This window comes from Mus caroli, chromosome 15 (genome assembly GCF_900094665.2).
Source record: "Mus caroli chromosome 15, CAROLI_EIJ_v1.1, whole genome shotgun sequence".
NCBI classification, from domain to species: Eukaryota; Metazoa; Chordata; class Mammalia; order Rodentia; family Muridae; genus Mus; species Mus caroli.
This window is the reverse complement of record NC_034584.1, coordinates 89180855-89201207: the sequence shown is the minus strand read 5'-3', so window position 1 is coordinate 89201207 and position 20353 is coordinate 89180855. Positions and strand designations below refer to the sequence as shown.

Here is a 20353-nt window from a genome sequence, read left to right as displayed (position 1 = left end):
TTATATTTCAAGCACTTCATTTCTAAGTAGGTTCCAGAATTAGTGTTATGTGAACTCTGAAGTATGACAACACAGAGACACACCAGGTGACGCAACACAAAGATGTGTCTCAGCCTGCATTCAGAACAGCTTCCAACCTGATTCAGGTAAGGAGAAGGAGCCACAGGAGCTTCTCTGAGTGCCTGCACGGGCCCTCCTCTCTTCCCTATTTTGGCTTGATGCAGTACCTGCCCTGTTAGCGGGCAACCCAGATTTGGTAGATAAATGGCTGAGAATCAAGGGGCATCTGCTATCAGGCTTTGCACTAGCTGCTGGGTTCTTAAGGGCATCAGAGATTTCTCTGCATGATCAGGCCTGACTTTTACTAGGTGTCTTCTATGTCAGACTATTCTGTAAACACCTCAACGTGAATTAATCTCATCTAATGTTCACCACGGCTCATCAGTGGGCACCATCACTAGCCTCGTTTCACAGATACGGGCATGTCCCTTGAGAGGTGGTGTCTCGGTTGTTATCACAGACCCAGGCTGCTCAGGATCACTCTCCCTCATCCCACTCACTGTCTGAACAGCTTGCCCTTCTGCCTGTTTTAGAGTAGGGGCTCGACCTCTCCACTCCTTTAAACATTAAGACTGAACACTTTAGCTTTCTATTGCTCCCGAAGACATTAGGAATGCATTTTTCTCCTATAGAATCATGTGACCTATTCAATTCAGTGCAGTTATCAATATGCTCTACATGGTAGGGGGCGGGTATTTAGATATTTTGTGCTTAATTTCTCTAATTACTTATCCAAAAAACCATACCTGGTCAAAACTTGAAAATTGCTTTCCTTTTTTCTTTTTGGTATTTTTATGTCAGGTAGAACCTAGGGCCAGGCTGGTTTCCTTTTCCATAGCTGAGGCTGCTCTGTTTCCAGTTTCAGTAGCTTGGAAACTCACAGGTAATATCACCACCACCACCAGCAGCAGCAGCAGCAAGAACTCATGTTCAGCCCAGGATGTCCTCAGCCTTCTGCTCTGACTCTTTCAGCCTGAACAGTAGGGGGTGATGGTGGCCCCTGGAGCACTCAGATGGCAGTGGACAGTGCTGACAGGGTCTCCCCAACCCCCACCAGTGGCTGCCCCTCTCCAAGTTCTCCCAGGATGTCTGCTGAGCTCTCTCTCCTGTGTGAGGGAGCTGCTCATTCACTAGAGTTTCACAATGGCTTTCCTGCAAAGCTGCCGAGGACCCCTAACAACCCATAGCCTAACAGATTACTGCCAACTCTTAGGAAAGCAAACCGTGGGCTAAAGAGGAAGGCTTGAATCCAGACAGCATGCCGCAAGGACTCCCGGTGTATCCAGTGTCTTAGTCGCTTGAGGCAGATCTCTCTGGAACACTGAAGTATCCACTAGCTGTTTAGGTGAAGGTGAGGACGGGAAATTCCTATTGGGGGAACTCATTTTTATCTTTGAAATGTTCTGTGTGACTGAAATTGTAAGTGTGCATTTAGGCCCATAAAACTATGTAAGCATCTGACACTTAGAGAGAGTATTAGTGTCTGCTCTTGAATACAGCACACACATGTACACACTCACATACTCCTCTCAATTCAACCCCAACTACAAAAGTATTTAATGTATTTGTAGGTTTGTTTTTGAAGGGATTAGCAGTTCTTTAAGTTCAGGTAGGACTGACTTGAACTCCCTAATAAGTAAGCCTACACCTAGAAAAAAAAAGTTTTATTCTATTGTTACCTCAAAAGTAGAAACTTGACCTGAGTATCCAATTCTGGAAAAGTTCAAGTAGCCTGTTAGTAAACTGGAGGGATGGCTGTGTGAGAAAAGTGCTTGTGACAGAAGCATACAGACCAGAGTCCAGATCTACAAGACTTGTGAAAAAGTCAGTGGCATTGACACATACCCATGCCTCCATCACTAGGAGCAGAGATGAGTGAAGTCTGGGAGCTTGCAGGTGGCAGGGTGAGCAAGAAGTTCAGTGGGAGACTCTGTCTCCAAATGTGAGATATAGAGTTGAAAAAAAAGCACCCAGAATCATATCTGACCTCTCTACAGACATACTGAGACATTGCATATCTGTTCCACGTGTATACCACTCTTGTAGGTCCATGCGCGCTCACACACATGCACGCATGCACACCCCCCCCACACACACAATACATGTTAGAGTAACAAGTGCATAATATATCTTGCATGACTGTCATGGTTTGAATATGCTTGGCCCAGGGAACATCACTACTTGGAGGTGTGGCCTTGTTGGAGTAGGTGTATCACTGTGGGTGTGGGCTCTTAAGACCCTCATCCTAGCAGCCTAGAAGTCAGTCTCTTCATAGCAGCCTTCAGATGAAGACATAGAGCTCTCAGCTCCTCCTGTACCAGGCCTGCCTGGATGCTGCCACATTCCCACCATGATGATAATGGACTGAACCTCTGAACCTGAAAGCCAGCCCCAATGAAATGTTATCCTTATAAGACTTGCCTTGGTCATATTGTTTGTTCAGAGCAGTAAAACCCTAACTAAGACAATGACTAAAGAATTAATATTGTTATTCCTCATGAGCAGGTCATTTCCTTAATAATCCACATTTTTTTTTAACTTTTAAAAGTATTTTATAGGATCTTTCAGAAAATCATGCATTTCTAAGCCATTATATAAATAGTCTGGCAAGATAAGTTTTTATTACATTGTCTAATACTCATGTTCAAGGGAGGCCCAGGTTCAGTCTGGGCGTAGGGCAGCCAGCATGCATAGCCTCAGTATCTCAGGTTCAGATAGCTGGCAACAATGCAGTAAAAAGCCATCCAACTTGTCAGTGTGAGTAACAGCAAAGCCCTTTCTTCAAGCATAGGCAGCCAGGTTCAGATAGCTGGCAACAATGCAGTAAAAAGCCATCCAACTTGTCAGTGTGAGTAACAGCAAAGCCCTTTCTTCAAGCATAGGCAGCCAGCGTATGTTCTCAAACCCCCATTGTGCTACTGGGTCCTGCTGGCGAGGGCCAGGAACCTGGAAGAGGTCATTGGGTGAGCACGGGTCCGAGAGATGCAGGCCTGCAGGCCCCATTCCGGGCCGGGTCAATGAATCCACATTTCTATATCTATTTCTAGATGCTTGCAGAATGGAGTAGGCAAGTTGTGAGGATCTGGGGTCTTAGTAAATTCTTTAAAAATCTAACTTGAGCAGAAGTGCATATTCATGTCACATCTTCTCTGCAGAGTCACAGTCATTAGGGAAAAAATATCCTATTTCATGTCACTATTCAATATGAATCTTTGGTTAGGATTTTTGTTTCCCAAGCAAAATGAAATGATAGTAATACATTTCTTCCAATCATATGTATTTCAAGATTAGATCACAACATATAAGTGTATCCTTGAAATTCCAGGAAATAATGACATCAGTATTTGTATGGAAGTAGTTAAACCAGCCACCAACTTCATTGTGTAATGTGTCAATGCAAAGCTCATGAAAGCAATTATGACCATTTCTGAAGTACGAATGATGTTCACTGCAAGGGATAGTAATCTAATAGTAATGTACAAGGGTTTGGGAAGAAGATGAAGGTGCCACTTTCTCGAGTTGGCATACCTCAAGAGACACCCTGCTTGTCTTAGGCACCATTGCTTGTTGCTGAGTTAAAACATCTCAAGAAAACCAAATTCATGAAGGGATTTCTTCCTATGGCTCATAGTTCAGGGCCACAGTCCATCACAGAAGGGAGTCGCAGCAGCAAGAGTTTCTGAGTACTGACCTTGGGGAAATATTTCCCTGGGCATAGGTCTCCTGGAAATCTCTCAGTTTGAGATTCAACTTTCCTCAGGTACTCGGGAACTGAGACTGCTTGAAACCAGTTCTCCAAGAAAACCACAGGAATGGCCCCACCCCAAGTGTTGAGAGAGTCCGTCTTCCTCCCTGAACATCATGAGCAAGCCTTCTCTGTCTACACCTCTGTCAGTGTTTTCAACTTCCCAGGTCCCATCAGAGTATCCCAGTGGACTCTGCTGCAGCATTTGAGGGCTTTTAAATGTCCAATTTCCAAACAAACTCTTTCATTTCTTCTCACAAACCATTCCAAAAGCTGAAGAACTATATGATCAAGTTTATCACAGAAGAGGCTGTTTCTAAAAAAAAAATCATTTCTTCCTTCTAATTAGGTTATTTAGAGTCACATATTTCTAAAATCATTATTCAGTTTAATTACTGTGCTTTTAGAATCATGAGTCCATCATGATTCCATGATCATGATTCCATGTCACATAATATTAATTTAATATAATTAAATATAATATATCTATATTAAAATATAGATAAAATATATATTCACATTTTACTGAAATTTTAGAATCATTTTGGATTTTGATTGGAATCTTATGAAATCTATACATATATTGGGGGGATCATTGTATATTTATAAGAGACATCTTTTGATTTCTTTCAGTAATATTTTAAAGCTTTTTAAAATAAAAAGTAATTATACATTTTAGGTTATATTTATTCTTGGAAATTCTGTTCTGATATTATTACAATTGGTATTGTTTAGGATTTCATTTATTCTTTACCTATTAAAACTGAGTTTTGCACATTAATATTTAATCAGCAATCTTGCTAACTTATTTACTACTTCTAGCAGTTTATTTGTAGAATTTTATTTTATAAGTTAATAATCATATTAAGTACCAATAAAATGGTAATTTTTAATAATTCTTTTACTTTTATAAAAACAATATTTATTGTTTTCTTGTACAATAATCCCGACTGCAGCTTCTCCTCTCTGCACAAATCTTCTCTTCGCACTCCTCTCCCCCAAATCCACTGCCCCTCCCTGTGTCCCCTCATAAAAAGAGCAGGCCTCCCAGGGACAACAAGCAACCATAGCAGAAGAGGATACAGTAAAACCAGGCACAAGCCCTGGTATCAAGGCTGGGAGAGGCAACCCAGACAGAGGAAAATGTTCCCAGAGCAGAAGAAAGTCAGAGACAGCTAGTGCTTTTAGGAGTCACCAAGAACTCTAATCTAGACTGGACTGGAAACGAGCTGATTAACACCATTATTCCACGTCTTATGGGACTAGTTTTTGACATCCCAGCACTGTGCATATGATCCAGTTATCAACACGTCTTTGTTTGTTTTTGTACTTCATCTCGTATAAAAGAACTTTATACTTGCTCATCAATACTTACAAATATTAATGGATCTCTAGCACATCAAACATATTTCTGCTGATGAAAAAGAATTTTTCTTACTTTGTCAGTGTCTGATGAATTATACTGAATGGCTTTGCAAGATTAATTTAGCCTTAATTTTATAGCTTAATCCCACTTGGCTGTTTTCTTTATGTGTGAATAGATTATATCTAGTAGTATCATGTAGGCTTGATATAGCTTGTTCTATAAAAAGTTATTTTTTAATTTTTCTCTCTTTTAATGTCTTTATCTGGTCTTAGACTCGCTAACATGGCAGCGGTTTTCCTAATATAATGTATTCACAAGAAGAGTACCAGGATGAATATGTAGACAGCAGTGATTTATTTAACAGAATCAAAAGAGAATCAAGACATGGTTCAATGCAGTTCAATAGCCAACATGATGAAGGCATGACAGCATGAGATATGCAATCTTAACACAGCAACACCGGAAATAAGAAAAACAATGTGCTGTGCCTACACCTCAGCATCCTAACTTCTAGTGACAGACTTCACAGACACCAGAGCACATGGAATCTTGATCAAGAATTAAAAAGAATAATTGTTTTTGTGATTTTTTTTTAAAGACAGGGTCTCACTCTTGGCCTTGGCTTGCTCAGAGCGAGCAAGCTGTGTAGGTCATGTTGGCCTAGAACTCATGGAGATGGAGATCGGCCTGCCTATACCTTAGTGCTGGACTACAGATGCACATGACCAAACACATCTAAAAAAATGAGTTTTTAAAAAATGCTTGGGGCTGGTGAGATGGCTCAGTGGGTAAGAGCACCCGACTGCTCTTCCGAAGGTCCAGAGTTCAAATCCCAGCAACCACATGATGGCTCACAACCATCCATAACGAGATCTGGCGCCCTCTTCTGGAGTGTCTGAAGACAGCTACAGTGTACTTACATATAGTAAATAAATAAATCTTTAAAAAAAAATAAAAATAAAAATAAAAAATGCTTACTAAGATAGATCCAAAGGAACTCAGGTAGTTAAATGAAATTAAGGCAGCAAGGGATATGAATGAGAAATTCTGTAAAGAGATAGAAAGCTCTATCGTTTTATTGTTCTTTGTCAGTACGATGGATTAATCCTACAGCCTCATGTGTGCTGGGCAAAGACATACCTGTGGACTGCAGCCCCAGCATAGGAGACAGAGATTTTAGGAATGAAAAGCTCAGGAAGACAGGTTAAAAATTCATTTGGGAGCTTCAAGGATAGTTTATATCAAAGAAAAGAAAGAATATCAGAGCTCAAAGAAAGATTTTTCAAGATATCTCTTTCATAAAGAAATAAAGAAAAAATAATGGGAAGAGCATCGAAAGCCTTTGGGATGCCATTGAAAAATGCCTTTATCATCAGCATATCCGGGGGAAGAAAGAAGTTGCAAGGTAACAGAAGACATGCTAAATGAAATCATAGCAGAAAGTGGCTATAGTCTTGGGAGCAGTCTGGGCATCCAGGTACAGGAGACCAATAGATGTCCAAATAGACAGGAGAAGAAGCCAGTCTTGACTTGTTAGTCTGTAGTCAACCTGTCGAAGGTATGAAACAAAGACATTTTAAAATCTTCAATAGACAAACCACTGTCATATTTAAGGACAGATCTCCTTGACTAAGAGACGCTATTCTAGCAGGTACCCCTCAAGGGCAGGAATGATGGTTCTCAAATCCTGAAAGAAATTAACCACCAGCTCAGGTTCCTATTTCCAGCAAGGCTACCCTTCAAAATTAAAGAAGTAAAGACTTTCCAAGGAAAGGAAAAAGCTAAGAAAAATTCTGGTCAGCAGAGTAGCCATACAAAGGATGCTTGAGAGATTTCCATGCCAAGAAGTTGAAGAAACTAAAATAACATTTTTGGCAACATACGAATGTATAATTTTCACTAGATGAGAAAAGCAATCCAACATCATCAATATTATAGGAAACTATCACAGAAAGATGATAGGGCAGAGGCAACTGGATGAGACTCACCATAGCATACTGAAGGCCAGGCCTTTGGATGGTAACTAAATGGAGATGGTTTAACTCTCCAGCTAAAAGGTAAAGGCTGGATATATGAATTCAAAAAGGAACGACCCAACTATGTGCTCCCTACAAGAAGCCACATTATCAGGAGAGATGCACACACAGATTGAAGGGTGAAAATGATATCTTGATTCAATAGAGTCTGAAATCAGCAAGTAGAGGCACACCCATGTCTGATAAAACAGATTTTAATATAAAAAGTAATAGGAGACACAGAAAGTAACTGTATGATGTGAATAAAATATACACAATTATAATCAAGAAAAGATAACAGCAGAAAAATAAAACAATTATAAACATTTGCCTTAATTGTAGTTGCCAACTGTACAGAGCACTGTTGGACACAAAGGAAAATATGGGCTTCAAACCAACAGTAGTGAGGATTCTGATTTTGTACTGTCACTATTGGACAGATCACACAGGCAGACATCAACAGACATGATGGCTGTCACTATTGGACACATCACACAGACAGAGACATCAACAGACATGATGGCTAACGTACCATTTATAGGCCAAAGAACTTGAGTTATCTGTAGATCATTCTATTCAATAGCTGCACCTTGCATTCTTCTAACTAGCACATGGAATTTTCTCTAGAAAAGAGTGTATACTATGACACAAAATAACTGTTAATAAACTGAAAACGGAAATTATATCCACAATATTCTTATTATAGTGGAATGCAATAGCAAGTTTCAGACAGTTTATAGATATATGAAAACTGAACACTTAAGTAAGCAGTGAGTCTCTTCTAAATCAGAAGGAAAAGTTTGAAATATACTTAAAATTGAAAATGAAAAAAGAAAATATCAATGCATTTGGGATAATAGCAAAAGAAATATTAAGAATTGGATTACCACATAAAATTTAAACAAAAACTGTCAAATATATAATCTAATAAAACAAAACCATAACAGGTGAAATTTAAAAAGGAAATAAATAAAAAAGATCAGAGCAAAATCAGTAAAATCAAGTCTAAAATCACAGCACAGAGGAACAGTGAAAGAGAAGCTCTTCGGACAAGCATATTGGAGAAACTGACATAACAGGAATTTGAAGAAATTTGAAGAGATTGTTTGGAAAAAATGTAGACAGACATAATGGACAATTTAGAAGAATTGGACCTATCAAAATTGAGTTAAGGAGACAGAAAAACAAACTTGAATATCGTAAGTGAATTAGGTGAGACTCTGGAGAAAAAGAATGGACAGAGTGTGTATGTTACAAAAAGTATTCACCAGGCTCTCTCACTTTGCAGTTGTGGCCACCAGCCTGCTAGAGTGGCCAGGTCTGACAGCTGCATAGTCTTTAAAGCTGGAAGCCACCAATTAAACCATGCTTCACAGCAAATACGCATAATGCAAATAGATTAAAACCTATAAATAGTACTGGTATATAAACATGCTATTAGCTCAGAAGATCTGGAAGTAATAAATGATTATCTATGAAGGCATAGTTCAAATACTGACTTTGCAAATAATGCAATGCTTTGTGCCTTGTGGCTTATGACCCTCTCTGGGATCAAATGACACTTTCCCCTAAGACCAACGGAAAAAACACAGGCATTTACATTGTGGTTCATAACAGTTGGGGTGAGGAGGACTGTGTTAAAGGGTCCCGGAATTAGGAAGGCTGGGAACTGCTGTACTACCAGATAACACAGAAAATGAGGAGGGATGACAGAGAGGGGGAAATTTTCAGTATTTAAACCTGAAGTCATCAGGTCTTAACTTTATTGCCTTTTTAGTGTGAATTATTCAGATCTTTAAGGTCCAGTGTGCATTTCACTAAAATGCTCTGAGACAAATCCCAGAAATGTATTAGGAAGAGGAGTAGACTTCTTATGACCATGAGCATAAAAGTTCCAAATCCAGCAGATGTGATGTTTAAAACTGTCCGTCAATCAAATCAAAACACCTGGAATGATCATAAGCAAAACTGTTCTGAGTAAGCAAAATGATGGAGTGAGGTGATCGATGGGTTCTAGTAACCAGTGTGAAAAGCAGTGAGAGCCATTCAGAGTTAGACGCGTGGGTAGGTGAGACCGTGGGAGGCTTTCGTAGAATATGAAGTCAGTGGTCAACTTGGCAGGGGACCTCCCTGCCCTTGCTTGGGTCCTGGGATCCACTTCACCCCGTCGCATGTACTCACGAAATTAACTGAATTTAATGCTTGCGTGGTTATCCCTAAGCTGTTGGCCCATTGCCCTGCTTCAGTTATACTCTTGTGGCTGACCCAGACGGATGGATCCGAACGCACCATCTGACTGCTTGAGAGCCTACCCTTCGTGCTTTATGTAGCCCGTTTGCACTCCCAGCCTGGACAAAGTTTAAAATCTTCACCTCCGCACTGCTGCCCCGTGCGTGTGTCCTCGCTCAGAGGAAGAAATGCATCCTAAAATATATCAAAAGAGAGTCACCAAAGCCGCTCCCGCTGCTTACTGGAGCCATGTGTGTCTTTTCTTCTTCCTAGAGGTTTTCTTTGTGTTTGCTGTCCGTGACCCTCTCAAAGGCCCGCACTGCGGCTGCCTGCATAGCAGATCCTGTCCTGTTTCAAGGACATGGCTCTGTACTTCAGCTCTATACACTCATTCTAGCCTCTTTGTTTTGTCTCTTCTCTCGTGTAATTTTTTTCAATGTCTAAATATTTTCAAAGCAACAACAACAACAACAACAACAAAATACCCTCATGTTGACTTCACATTCATCTCCTTTAGCTGCCCATCGTGTGCCCCCTCTTGCTTTTAAGCTGAGTTTGTTCCAGTCAGGGACAGCTCTCCTGCCTCAGTCAAAGTCAGCACCATGTCCCTGTTCTCAATTCTGAGCCTCCATCCTGTTGAATGCTGCTGGCAGTGGTGCTCCAGGAGGTTAAGGATTCCCTCTACCAGGGCGTTTCTGCTCACAACCCTGACTTTAGCCTTTCCTTAGCAGAGCTCATCCTGCCAATTGACTTTAAACCTGGTCCCTTTGAAATAAGGTTTCCCAGTTTCTTCTCTGGCTTTGGGTGATGTTGCTGCATCCAGACTTTGATATCCAGTGAGCTCTTCTCCTCTTTCTGTGGATCTCTGAGTTATGTAGCTGAGCAAGTCAGAACCCGGGGTCATCTCTTTAGGCAAGCTCACTCCAATCTGTTGCATTTCTAAAGGGCAGCCGCTTGCTTTTCAATGTGCAGACTACAAACCTTGGCAGTTTTCCTCAATCACCTTGCTTTCACTTGCATATCAATTCTGAAACAAAATCTGCATTGCTCTCCCTTTCTAATGCTTCCAGAGTTTTCCATTCCTCGTACTTTCCCTGGTATAAGAAATCCCTGGAATTAACTCCAGGCTCAATCTCCTTTTTTAATAAATTATTTATTTATTTTATTTACTTATTTACATCCCAAATGTCACCCCTCTCCCAGACCCTCTTTCCCTCCCATCCTCCCTCTCCCCTTTGCCTCTGAGATGGCGGCCCCCACCCCTATCCCTCGACCCTGGTGCATCAAATCTCTGCAGGATTAGGTGCATCTTCTCTCAGATGAGGCCAGATGTGGCAGCCCTCTGCTATGTATGTAACTGGGGTCAGGCCCTGTATGCTCTTTGATTGGTGGCTCAGTCTCTGGGAGCTCCCAATGGTACAAGTGAGTTGACACTATTGGTCTTCCCTTGGGGCTGCCACCTCCTTGAGGGCCTTCAATTCTTCCCCTAACTCTTCCACAAGGGCCCCAGATCTCTGTCCAATGTATGTCTGTGGGTATTTGCATCTGTGTCAGTTACCTGCTGGGTAGAGCCTCTCAGAGGGCTGCTATGCTAGGCTCCTGTCTGCAAGCACAACATAGCATCATCAATAGTATGAGGGATCTGGTTCAACCTCTTATAATGTCTTACCATCTTTATGATGTTCAGATAATTCAGCCAGACAATGTCCCCAAGAACTCAAGATTTTCTACATTCATCTATTAGACTGTTCCCAAGTGGCCTGCCTCCCTGCCTCACTGTACCTTTTTTTTTTTTATAACCTTTCCTGGTCCTGCCCTTTGACCTATTGGTAGCTATACTGGTTACTTACTATTCCCAGAATCCTCTCTCTTCCTGCCAGTGTTTCACCTCCTATTTTCTGTCATGGGCTCATTCGCCATCAGGTTTTTTTTCTTTCTTTCTTTTTTTTTTTTAATTTAGAGGTGATGCTTATAAGAGATTCTTTCAACAAATGAGACCATTAGTAATCCAGTTTTGTTTGTTTTTGTTTTGATACAAGATCTCACTATGCAGCCCTCCTGTTCAAGAACTCACTAAGTAGATCAACCTGGCCTTGCACTCATAGATATCTGCCTATTTCTACATCCAGAGTACTAGGAGACCAAGCCAAGAAGACCATTGGTAGCATGCTGTATAGTTTTATACCAATTCAACACGAGCTAGAGTCATCTGAAAGGAGGAAGTCTCAATTGAGAAATTGCCTTCATAGTTGGGCTATGCACAAGCCTGTGGGGTATTTTTTAAATTAGTGATTGATGTGCGATTGATGTTGCTCATTGTGGGTGTCACCATTCCTGGGCTGGAAGTCCTGGGTTATATAAGAAAGCAAGCTGAGCAAGTCATGAAGCGCCAGCCAGTAAGCAGCATTCCTCCATGGGCTCTGCAGCAGCTGCTGCCTCCTAGGTTCCTGTGCTGCTTGAGTTCCTGTCCTGACTTTCTCCTTCAATAATGAACAGCGATACAGAAACCAGCTGCTTTGGTCATGGTGGTTCATCCCATCAATGACGAAGAGAAGTGTTATCATTCCTCCGGCATTTGTATGTTTTCTGAAGTTAGTTCTAACCTGTTATTTTAGATCACATGATTGTGGGGTATGTGTGTATATGCATGTTTATGTGTATGTATGTGTGTGTTTATTTGTGTGTGTATACATTCATATAAGTGTGTGTATCAAGTGGTTTGTAGCTAGCCATTTACCTTGTCTCCTCTTTTTTCTTCCTGTAAGGCAGAAATATTTACCTTGGAGTCCACAAATGCACTCCATTGAACTTGTGAACCCCGTAAATACTTCACAAGCCATATTTCTGCACACCTATGCATATGTGTTCTCAGGCCATCAGAGCAGTATGTGTTCCCCAGCATCTCCTCATCCTTCCAACAATGTGCCCCGTGTTCATCCATCTGAGGCCGCACTTCTCTGAAGCAACTCTTCCCATGTCTTGTCCAATGCCGTCATGATTGCCTTATTAGAGGCAAATAAGGAATTGCCGTTATGCCCTCTGAGAGCTACACCAGTGACAAATATTTTGTCTTTTATAGTGGATGATGTCTTCTTTATTATCAGTGAGCTGACATTGTTTGCAAATTTAGGAGTTCAATATAAGTAAGATGTCTAATACTATCTACAGTAGGGTACTTGGTTGTAGCACTGTGTCTCTTGACTCGATAGATAGGTTGAAAATTAACAGCTGTATAGGAGTGATTGGTATGTTTACAGATGTTAATTGTTTTACAAAGCAAGTGCCTTTCTGCTCTATTTTTCTTCAATATTTATTTATTTTATTTATATGAGAGCATCGGATCTCATTACAGATGATTGTGAGCCACCATTTGGTTTCTGGGAATTGAACTCAGGACCTCTGGAAGAACAGTCAGTGCTCTTAACCACTGAGCCATCTCTCTAGCCATGCTTTTCTATTCTTAACTGAGTAGTTGAATTGATAAGGTAATAAGTATTTATTATTACATGAGAAGAGGAATTGTATTCCTGTAAGATTATCATGTTAAAAATGATGTGGAGGAAGGGAAATTCACACACCCATAGTGAGAGCGAGAAATAATGTATTCATCATGGAAAAGCAGATGGCGTTCCTAAAAACATTCAGCCTTATTACTGAGTACATATTCACAGGGGAGGGGGTGGCATGTGTGGAAGGTATCTGCACTTCCCAGTCTTTCACAGCAGCGTTTACTTTTGCAAGATATGGAATCAGCTTGCCCATGAATGGCTAAGAAAATTGAATATATACTTTACAGTATGTTTGAAAATCCCCAGAAGAAATGATTGTGAATGTTATCATCACAAAGAGATGAGAAATGTTTGATGTGGAGAGTGTGCTACTTATTCTAATGTCCCTTTTCACATTTATTAAAATAGACATTATACCACAAATTCATAAAATTATTATAATATCAATTAAATGTAAGACATCGTTTTTAATTCTTGACTTCTGGGTGACCTATTTCTTTTTTTCCCTTCGTTTTACTGGATTTTTAAATTTTACTTATTCTTTGTAATTTTCTATGGTATACAACACACAATTAGATTAATAAAATTAAATTAATAAAATTAAATTTTAATTTTAATCACTTTCACCTCCCTTTTCCTTCCTCTAATCCTTCTTTTAACTCCCTACACCCTCTCAAATTGATGTCTTCCTTTTCTTTAACTAACACACACACACACAAAACCTTAGGAGACCATTTTTGTTCATTGTGTGTGTATGATTTGGGGACGAATTAACCATTTGGTACTGAAAGAAATATCAAGGTGTCCAAGTCTAGAAAAAGAACTACAGGCAGCTAACGACTACACACAGAGAGAATTTACCTCTTCTAAGGATGAATTTCCCTAATTGGTTATTCAGTACAAAATGGAATGGTGTTTCTGGAGGGGAGACCTGGAAGGGGGATAACATTTGAAATGTGAGTAAAAAAAATATCCAATAAAAGAAAAAAAAATGGTTTCTCTGTGTCCTGAGACAAAAATAGTATGTGGTGTCCTGAGACAAAAATAGTATGTGGTGCCTTCAGCAATAAGGTATTACTATCTCCTTATGGTTGTTCATCTAAAAGCAATGACGAATCTCTTACTGTTTTGGGCATTGTGGGATCAAGGTAACTTGTACTTCTCACCAAGATTTTGACTCATGCCTTGTGGGAGCAACATTGCTCACTAATATGGGAGTAATTCAGTTTATACATACATACATACATACATACATGTATGCATAAACTCCCACATGTATATTTGCATATGTATAAATAATACATTACATATATATTAGATTACAAGCTAGTTCATTTCCATAAACCTTCTTACTACAGCCTTTGTTTTAGTCAACATACTCCTTCCCCTCCTCCCCCTCCTCCTCTTAGCCCCGTTTTCCCACCCCCACTTAAACCCTAGCTCCCAGCTATCATGTATGTTCTCGTATTGCCTGATGTGATACTCTTTACGTAGGATGACATACTTTGTAGGGGGAGCAGAAGCTGTATGTCTGTTCCCTGTCCTGGAGAAGAGGCTACTATAGCCATTGTTGAACTGTACCATTGACATGTCTCATGTGGCTCTACTCTATGTTGACCTGTACCGTTAACATGTCTCATTTGGCTCTTCTCTATGAAGGTACCTGGAACTGGAAAGCAGTGGCCATCGGAATGAGATCAGACTCCACTACCGCTCTGGCACGCACCGTCCCCACACGGAAGTGTTTCCTTATATTTTGGCTGATGCCAAGTGGCACAAGCTCTCCTTAGCCTTCAGTGCCTCTCACTTAATTTTACACATCGACTGCAATAAGTAAGCGAATCATTCTTATCTCAAGCATTACAAGATTCTTGCCGGGTCTAGGAGATTCCTGTGTGTTCACAGCCTTTCTCTGCTATCTTGTCTTTCAGGATCTATGAACGAGTGGTGGAAATGCCTTCAACAGACTTGCCTCTGGGCACCACATTTTGGTTGGGACAGAGAAATAATGCACATGGCTATTTTAAGGTATCTATTGTCTAGAGTCTGAGCATGAAGTAGAAATGGGAAAACTTCCTCATGAGTTCGCAAAAATACATTTCACTTTTTATGGCATGAAATGAAAGTTCTGTTTGTGTGTTTTTATTTGTATGTATTTCTATTTGCTTTCTGTTTCTTAAGTCATTGTTTTAAACTGGTAAGAAGTCACTCCTCATTTGCATTTGATCTTCATGTACTATAGAGATGACCATCAGGACATAATTAGTGAATAATATGACATTCCTAAAGTGAACTGTTATCCTAGAAATAACTGTTCTACCATTGAAACATCACCTTTGGTGATGCTTTTGCAGAGACATTAATAACCTGAGTTAGAAGCATTAAACATGGTTTCATGGTGTACCAATCCCTGAAAACAGGAAGCAGTCAAAATGTAGCTCTAGTGAAAACTTAGAAGTACTCAGGATCTCTTCCTTGTAGAGTACCAAAAGGTGTCCCGTCAGATCGTCTGCAAGTCTTGAGGATGAATCAGTGAAGGCCTGAGAAATGCCTGACCACTGCCTGTTGTGGGACCATTTCCCCAGAGCTGTGCCCACTGTCAAGTTAGAGAATGATGAGAGGCATGTCCCACCTGTGGACTTCAAGAGCGAGGAGGCGCGAGTCAACTCAGCATTTCTAAGCCAAGTCCATAGCGTGAGAGTTCCAAAACTTCATCTTACTAGTTGTTGGACACCAGACGGCCCGACTCTACTATTCAATTTAATCCCTTACTCTGAAAATTCTTTCTCCCTCTTATAAATTTGCGTCAACCTACCCTAGTGAGGTGAAATAATATGCCCAAAGCCAGGCAGCCACCAGGTGACAGATGTGTGGAATTGATTCTTCTCTTTAAAACCCTAAAAATCAATGCCCCTTTCCCATGCAAGGGGTGGCGGATGCGTGCTGTGAGTTTCAAATCTCTCTTCTATTTAACAATGGCCATCTTGGAGCTCAGATGTGGCCTCACAGTCGCCACACATCAATTATGTGTATAGCTATGTGCTTTGCCATCTTTATTATAGTCTGAGAACATTGTCCATTAGATGTGTGCAGTGCGTCACCTGCATACTAAATACAACAGACTGATCTCCACGTTCCTGTGTAAAGCTATAAGACTTTCTTTACCCAAGCTACTCCCATATGTCAGAATCAAGAACAGATTTTAGTACTCGCCACACTGTGTACTGAAAAAGTTCCCTCTCACATCGACACATGCTGTTCATCATAGTAAATATGTAAACACAGTGGTAGATCTTTGTAGGGATATTAGTGTCTTGATAACATTGGTGTATGCACCCCTATCACTAATCTTTCTGATTTGCATTTTCCAAGAAGATATAGTTAAATATAACACAAGTAAACAATATTTAGGATTCACATCATATAAATAACAAACTGTACATACATGAAGTATCTAAGTGAGGAGGTGGCGGAAAAGAGGGAAGGTTGGGATCTGTGAGAAGAGGTTGTTTGTACTACCACCGGCCTTGCTTTGAGTCCACCAAGCCAGCGCAGTGGCTAAGGCTGCATGTAAGTGCAAAGCCTGCTGTGCAGTGTGGGTCATTTGCTGGCATTCATATGCTTCTAACCTTTCTGTGTTCCTGAGCATGCTAAATCTAAGCTAGAGCTGCTCACTAAATCATCGGTCCTTTCTGAATTGAGAGATCAACTTTAAAATAATCCCAGTTGTTTTTTAAAAAAGAGAGAAATGTTCAAGTGATATTGCTTTCATGACTCAGTTTACCCACCTTTTCCCCTTTGATCACAGTTAGTACAAAACTGCTCTCAGGTCTGTGGTGATAAAGCCCCCAGTGATTTTCCTGCCGATGCTTAAAGGTCACTTTCAAGCCTTGCTTCTGTGGTGAACTAAAAATAACTCCTCAAAACAATAAGACGATGGGCACATCCTTGAATCTTGACATTTAGTCTTACAGCTTTAAAAGCATTATCAAGGAGGAAACACCCAGGTAGTTCTCTGTTTTGCCTGATGACTCTCTTTCCCTGGCATGGACTGGTTAGGAACAGATGCCCGAAGGCTCTAGACCCAGGGGTTTGGGTAGATCTGTTCCTTAATATTTTTCCTCAGAAACTTGACCTCTGACCATAATTTAGGTAAATGGAACTAATGCTTCTTCCATGTTTTCACACATAGGGAATAATGCAGGATGTGCACCTACTTGTCATGCCTCAGGGGTTCATTGCTCAGTGCCCGGATCTTAATCGAAGTAAGTCTGTCTGTCCTGCCCTGTATGTTGTGATAAGAAGTGTGCCTGTGCTTCATTTCGTCTAGAATGTCAGTGTGAGATTGGAGTTCACTCGCAATGGCTGTCAGCACAGACTTCATCAGATGGAGCCCCTTTTAAATACCCCCTGATCAATGTCCCGTTTGTAATTGCAGCCTGTCCAACATGCAACGACTTCCATGGGCTTGTGCAGAAAATCATGGAGCTGCAGGACATTTTATCAAAGACGTCAGCCAAGGTAAAAGTGACCCACAAATACACTGAGAATGCGCCACGGCCCTGTGACTCCCCAAAGCTCCTTTATCACCATAGATTTTTATGCTGGAGATATTCCTTAAAGTAGCCAATCTGCGATTTCCTGGGACTGGATTGGAATCTTTGCTCAAGGGGGAAGGTTATAATGTTTATTAAGGTGTATAAATATTTAAACCCTAGTCATCTGTATAACAGATGACTCAGTAAATCAGGAAGGGAGCAGATTACCTGGTGTAAACTGCTTTACCGCTGCTGCAAGATCTATCACGGCCTAGTTTCAATTATTTATTTCTGTTTAGCTTTCGTTGCAAAAAAATGAAGTAAGAAAGACACTGTAAAGTATGTGCACACCATAGTTTGGCCAAGTAAATGGCTCCAGGACAGTTTTAGCTGTTATGCTATGGTTGTAGGTTCATTCACTGTAAGTTTGAAGAACATAACAGGCTCACAGACAAGTTCAGAGGATCCTAAATTTTGTGTAGTATTGAAGGACTTTCTAAAGGCCGTGTATGTACGGCTTGTGATTTACATGATGTGAATCCTAAATCCCCCCCCCTTTTTTAACCTGACTAAGAATATTAATGGAATTAGACACTTTTTTAAAATAAAAAATTCTTACCTGTATTGTGGATGGTGTTATTCCAAATTAGCCTTAATTCATGTCTTATGAATTATGATTTTTATTTTAAAGGTAAACTTCACATGTAATGGTCAGGAAATGCGTCTCTGAAATTTTACAGGCTTAATATATTTATAATTGATGATGGCTTAATATATTTATAAAAATTGGTGATGGGCACAGCCTGTTCGTTGTTACTGCTGTTTATGTAGTGATATTAGATGCTTGCTAGAGTGCCGTGCACTTCTGAGTGGCTGTTATGGTGAGTCCTGTCTTTGTGCCATAGTTGTCCAGAGCTGAACAAAGAATGAACAGGCTGGATCAGTGCTACTGTGAGCGGACATGCACTGTGAAGGGAACCACCTACCGAGAGTCTGAGTCCTGGACAGATGGCTGTAAGAACTGCACATGCTTGGTATGCCTTCCGTTCGCTGTCATGGGGGACTTGGGTGGCCACACTGGTTAAATATTTATTAAGACAATGTAATCATGAAAATTTCAAGACCTATTTTCTCTAAATGCAACACTAAAATGCAAGCAAACCTGGTCACTTCTGAAGAGCCGTGTGTTACATTATTAAAGACACTCTTGCTGTGAGGACGCTATGAAGCACATCTGTGCACACATGACGTTAGCAATTCAAATTAGGTCAGCAGAGCGAGTCCCAAGGGAGTCTGTCCTACAACCCTTACCACTTCTGGGGAATTCTCCCTCGTGTGTTTATTAATGAGTTATAAAGAATCCGAATTATATAGAGCATTAAATATTGTGTCTAGACAGAATAATATAAATAATGGATTTTAAATAGTCTTTAATAGTTGGCTAAGAGAATACACACTACACTGTTCAAATAAATGTGACTTTTCTTAATTCTCAGTAATACATTCTTTTTTGTGCATTATTATTTCAAAACCATAGCCGTGCTTCAAAGAAAGCTTCAAGTCAAGTGTGGTTTTAAAATTTCAGATTCCATAGGAACTGTTAAAAAGCTAGAGTTCTGTAAAGGGTCACAGGTCTATTTGTGTTACCATTCATACCATTCGCTACACTCATCCAGTCGATTCAAAAGCAGAATATCACACACATAAAAAGGATCCAAAGTGATCTGTATGTGAAGGTATCTGTGTGTGTGTGTGTGTGTGTGTGTGTGTGTGTGTGTGTGTGTGTGTGTGTGTGTGTGTGTGTGTGTGTGTGTGTGTGTGAGAGAGAGAGAGAGAGAGAGAGAGAGAGAGAGAGAGAGAGAAGAGATGACAAGGGAAAGCAAGCGATCATGTTATCTGTGTGGATGTGTGTACCCCATGCATATGCACATGTGAATGTGCATCTGTGTATATGTACACTTGTGAGCATGTCTTTGTGTTTGAACATATATATGTGCATCTAGGTGAGCTGAGTCTGCCCATGCCTCGTCTGTGTGAATAGTCTGTGTGTATGCATACACATATGTCCCTCTCTGTGTAATATGGGTTTTTTACTCAAGGCTACAATATAATAAAATTATAACATTTTACAGTTGTAGTGAAACGTTCCCAAATGAGGACAAGAAATCTACCTAAGCCAAGTGCTGGGTGTGATTTGGTAAGGAGTACACACTGACTGGGAAAGTCAGAGCAGCCAGATGCATGGTTGGTGTGTGAGCATTCGGGAGATAGCGAGGTATTCCGGGCCAACTTTCAGCTTGCCATTTTCCTGTGAGCTTGTGGCCTTCTCCACTTCACCATAGAAGGTGCAGATTTGCTTAGGAAAGATCAGTTGCTGGGTAAAAATAGGGATGGTTCTCAATTTTTAAAATGTAGCCCGAATTACTGTGAGTCACCACGCTGTGGGCATTGCTAAAAAGAACAGTGGCATTTTATGTAAGAGCTTGAAGTCTATGAAATGGATTTAATAGCTGTTGTAGAGCATTGAATTTCTAGGTGGCATTTCTTTAAATGCTGTTTGCCTTTCAGAACGGGACCATCCAGTGCGAGACTCTGGTCTGCCCTGTTCCTGACTGCCCTCCTAAATCGGCCCCTGCGTACGTGGACGGCAAGTGCTGTAAGGAGTGCAAATGTGAGCATGCCTTTGCTGAGCAGTTCTTTCTTTGGAGAAATACAGCTTCATGGTAAAAATATTGCATCGATCTCTGTAAGCCAGGCAAGCTAAATTACCTCCAGAAAGAATCTCTCTTCTTTTTTTTTTTTTTGATTTTTAATATTTTTATTACATATTTTCCTCAATTACATTTCCAATGCTATCCCAAAAGTCCCCCATAGCGCCCCCCACTTCCCTA

At 40.5% G+C, this 20353-nt stretch overlaps 1 protein-coding gene across 5 annotated transcripts in view; it reads left to right on the top strand.

Annotated features, from left to right (window-relative positions):
• Nell2 (neural EGFL like 2) overlaps positions 1–20353 on the top strand; it is a 297672-nt gene that overhangs the window by 71646 nt on the left and 205673 nt on the right. For 4 of the 5 annotated variants that reach the window (XM_029469874.1, XM_029469878.1, XM_029469877.1 and 1 more), the window contains 6 exons: positions 14584–14757; positions 14856–14952; positions 17117–17189; positions 17363–17445; positions 18368–18496; positions 20031–20133. In XM_029469874.1, the coding sequence (XP_029325734.1) occupies positions 14584–14757; positions 14856–14952; positions 17117–17189; positions 17363–17445; positions 18368–18496; positions 20031–20133 (659 nt within the window). The remainder of the gene's footprint in view (positions 1–14583; positions 14758–14855; positions 14953–17116; positions 17190–17362; positions 17446–18367; positions 18497–20030; positions 20134–20353) is intronic. The other variant, XM_029469875.1, reaches the window with a different exon arrangement.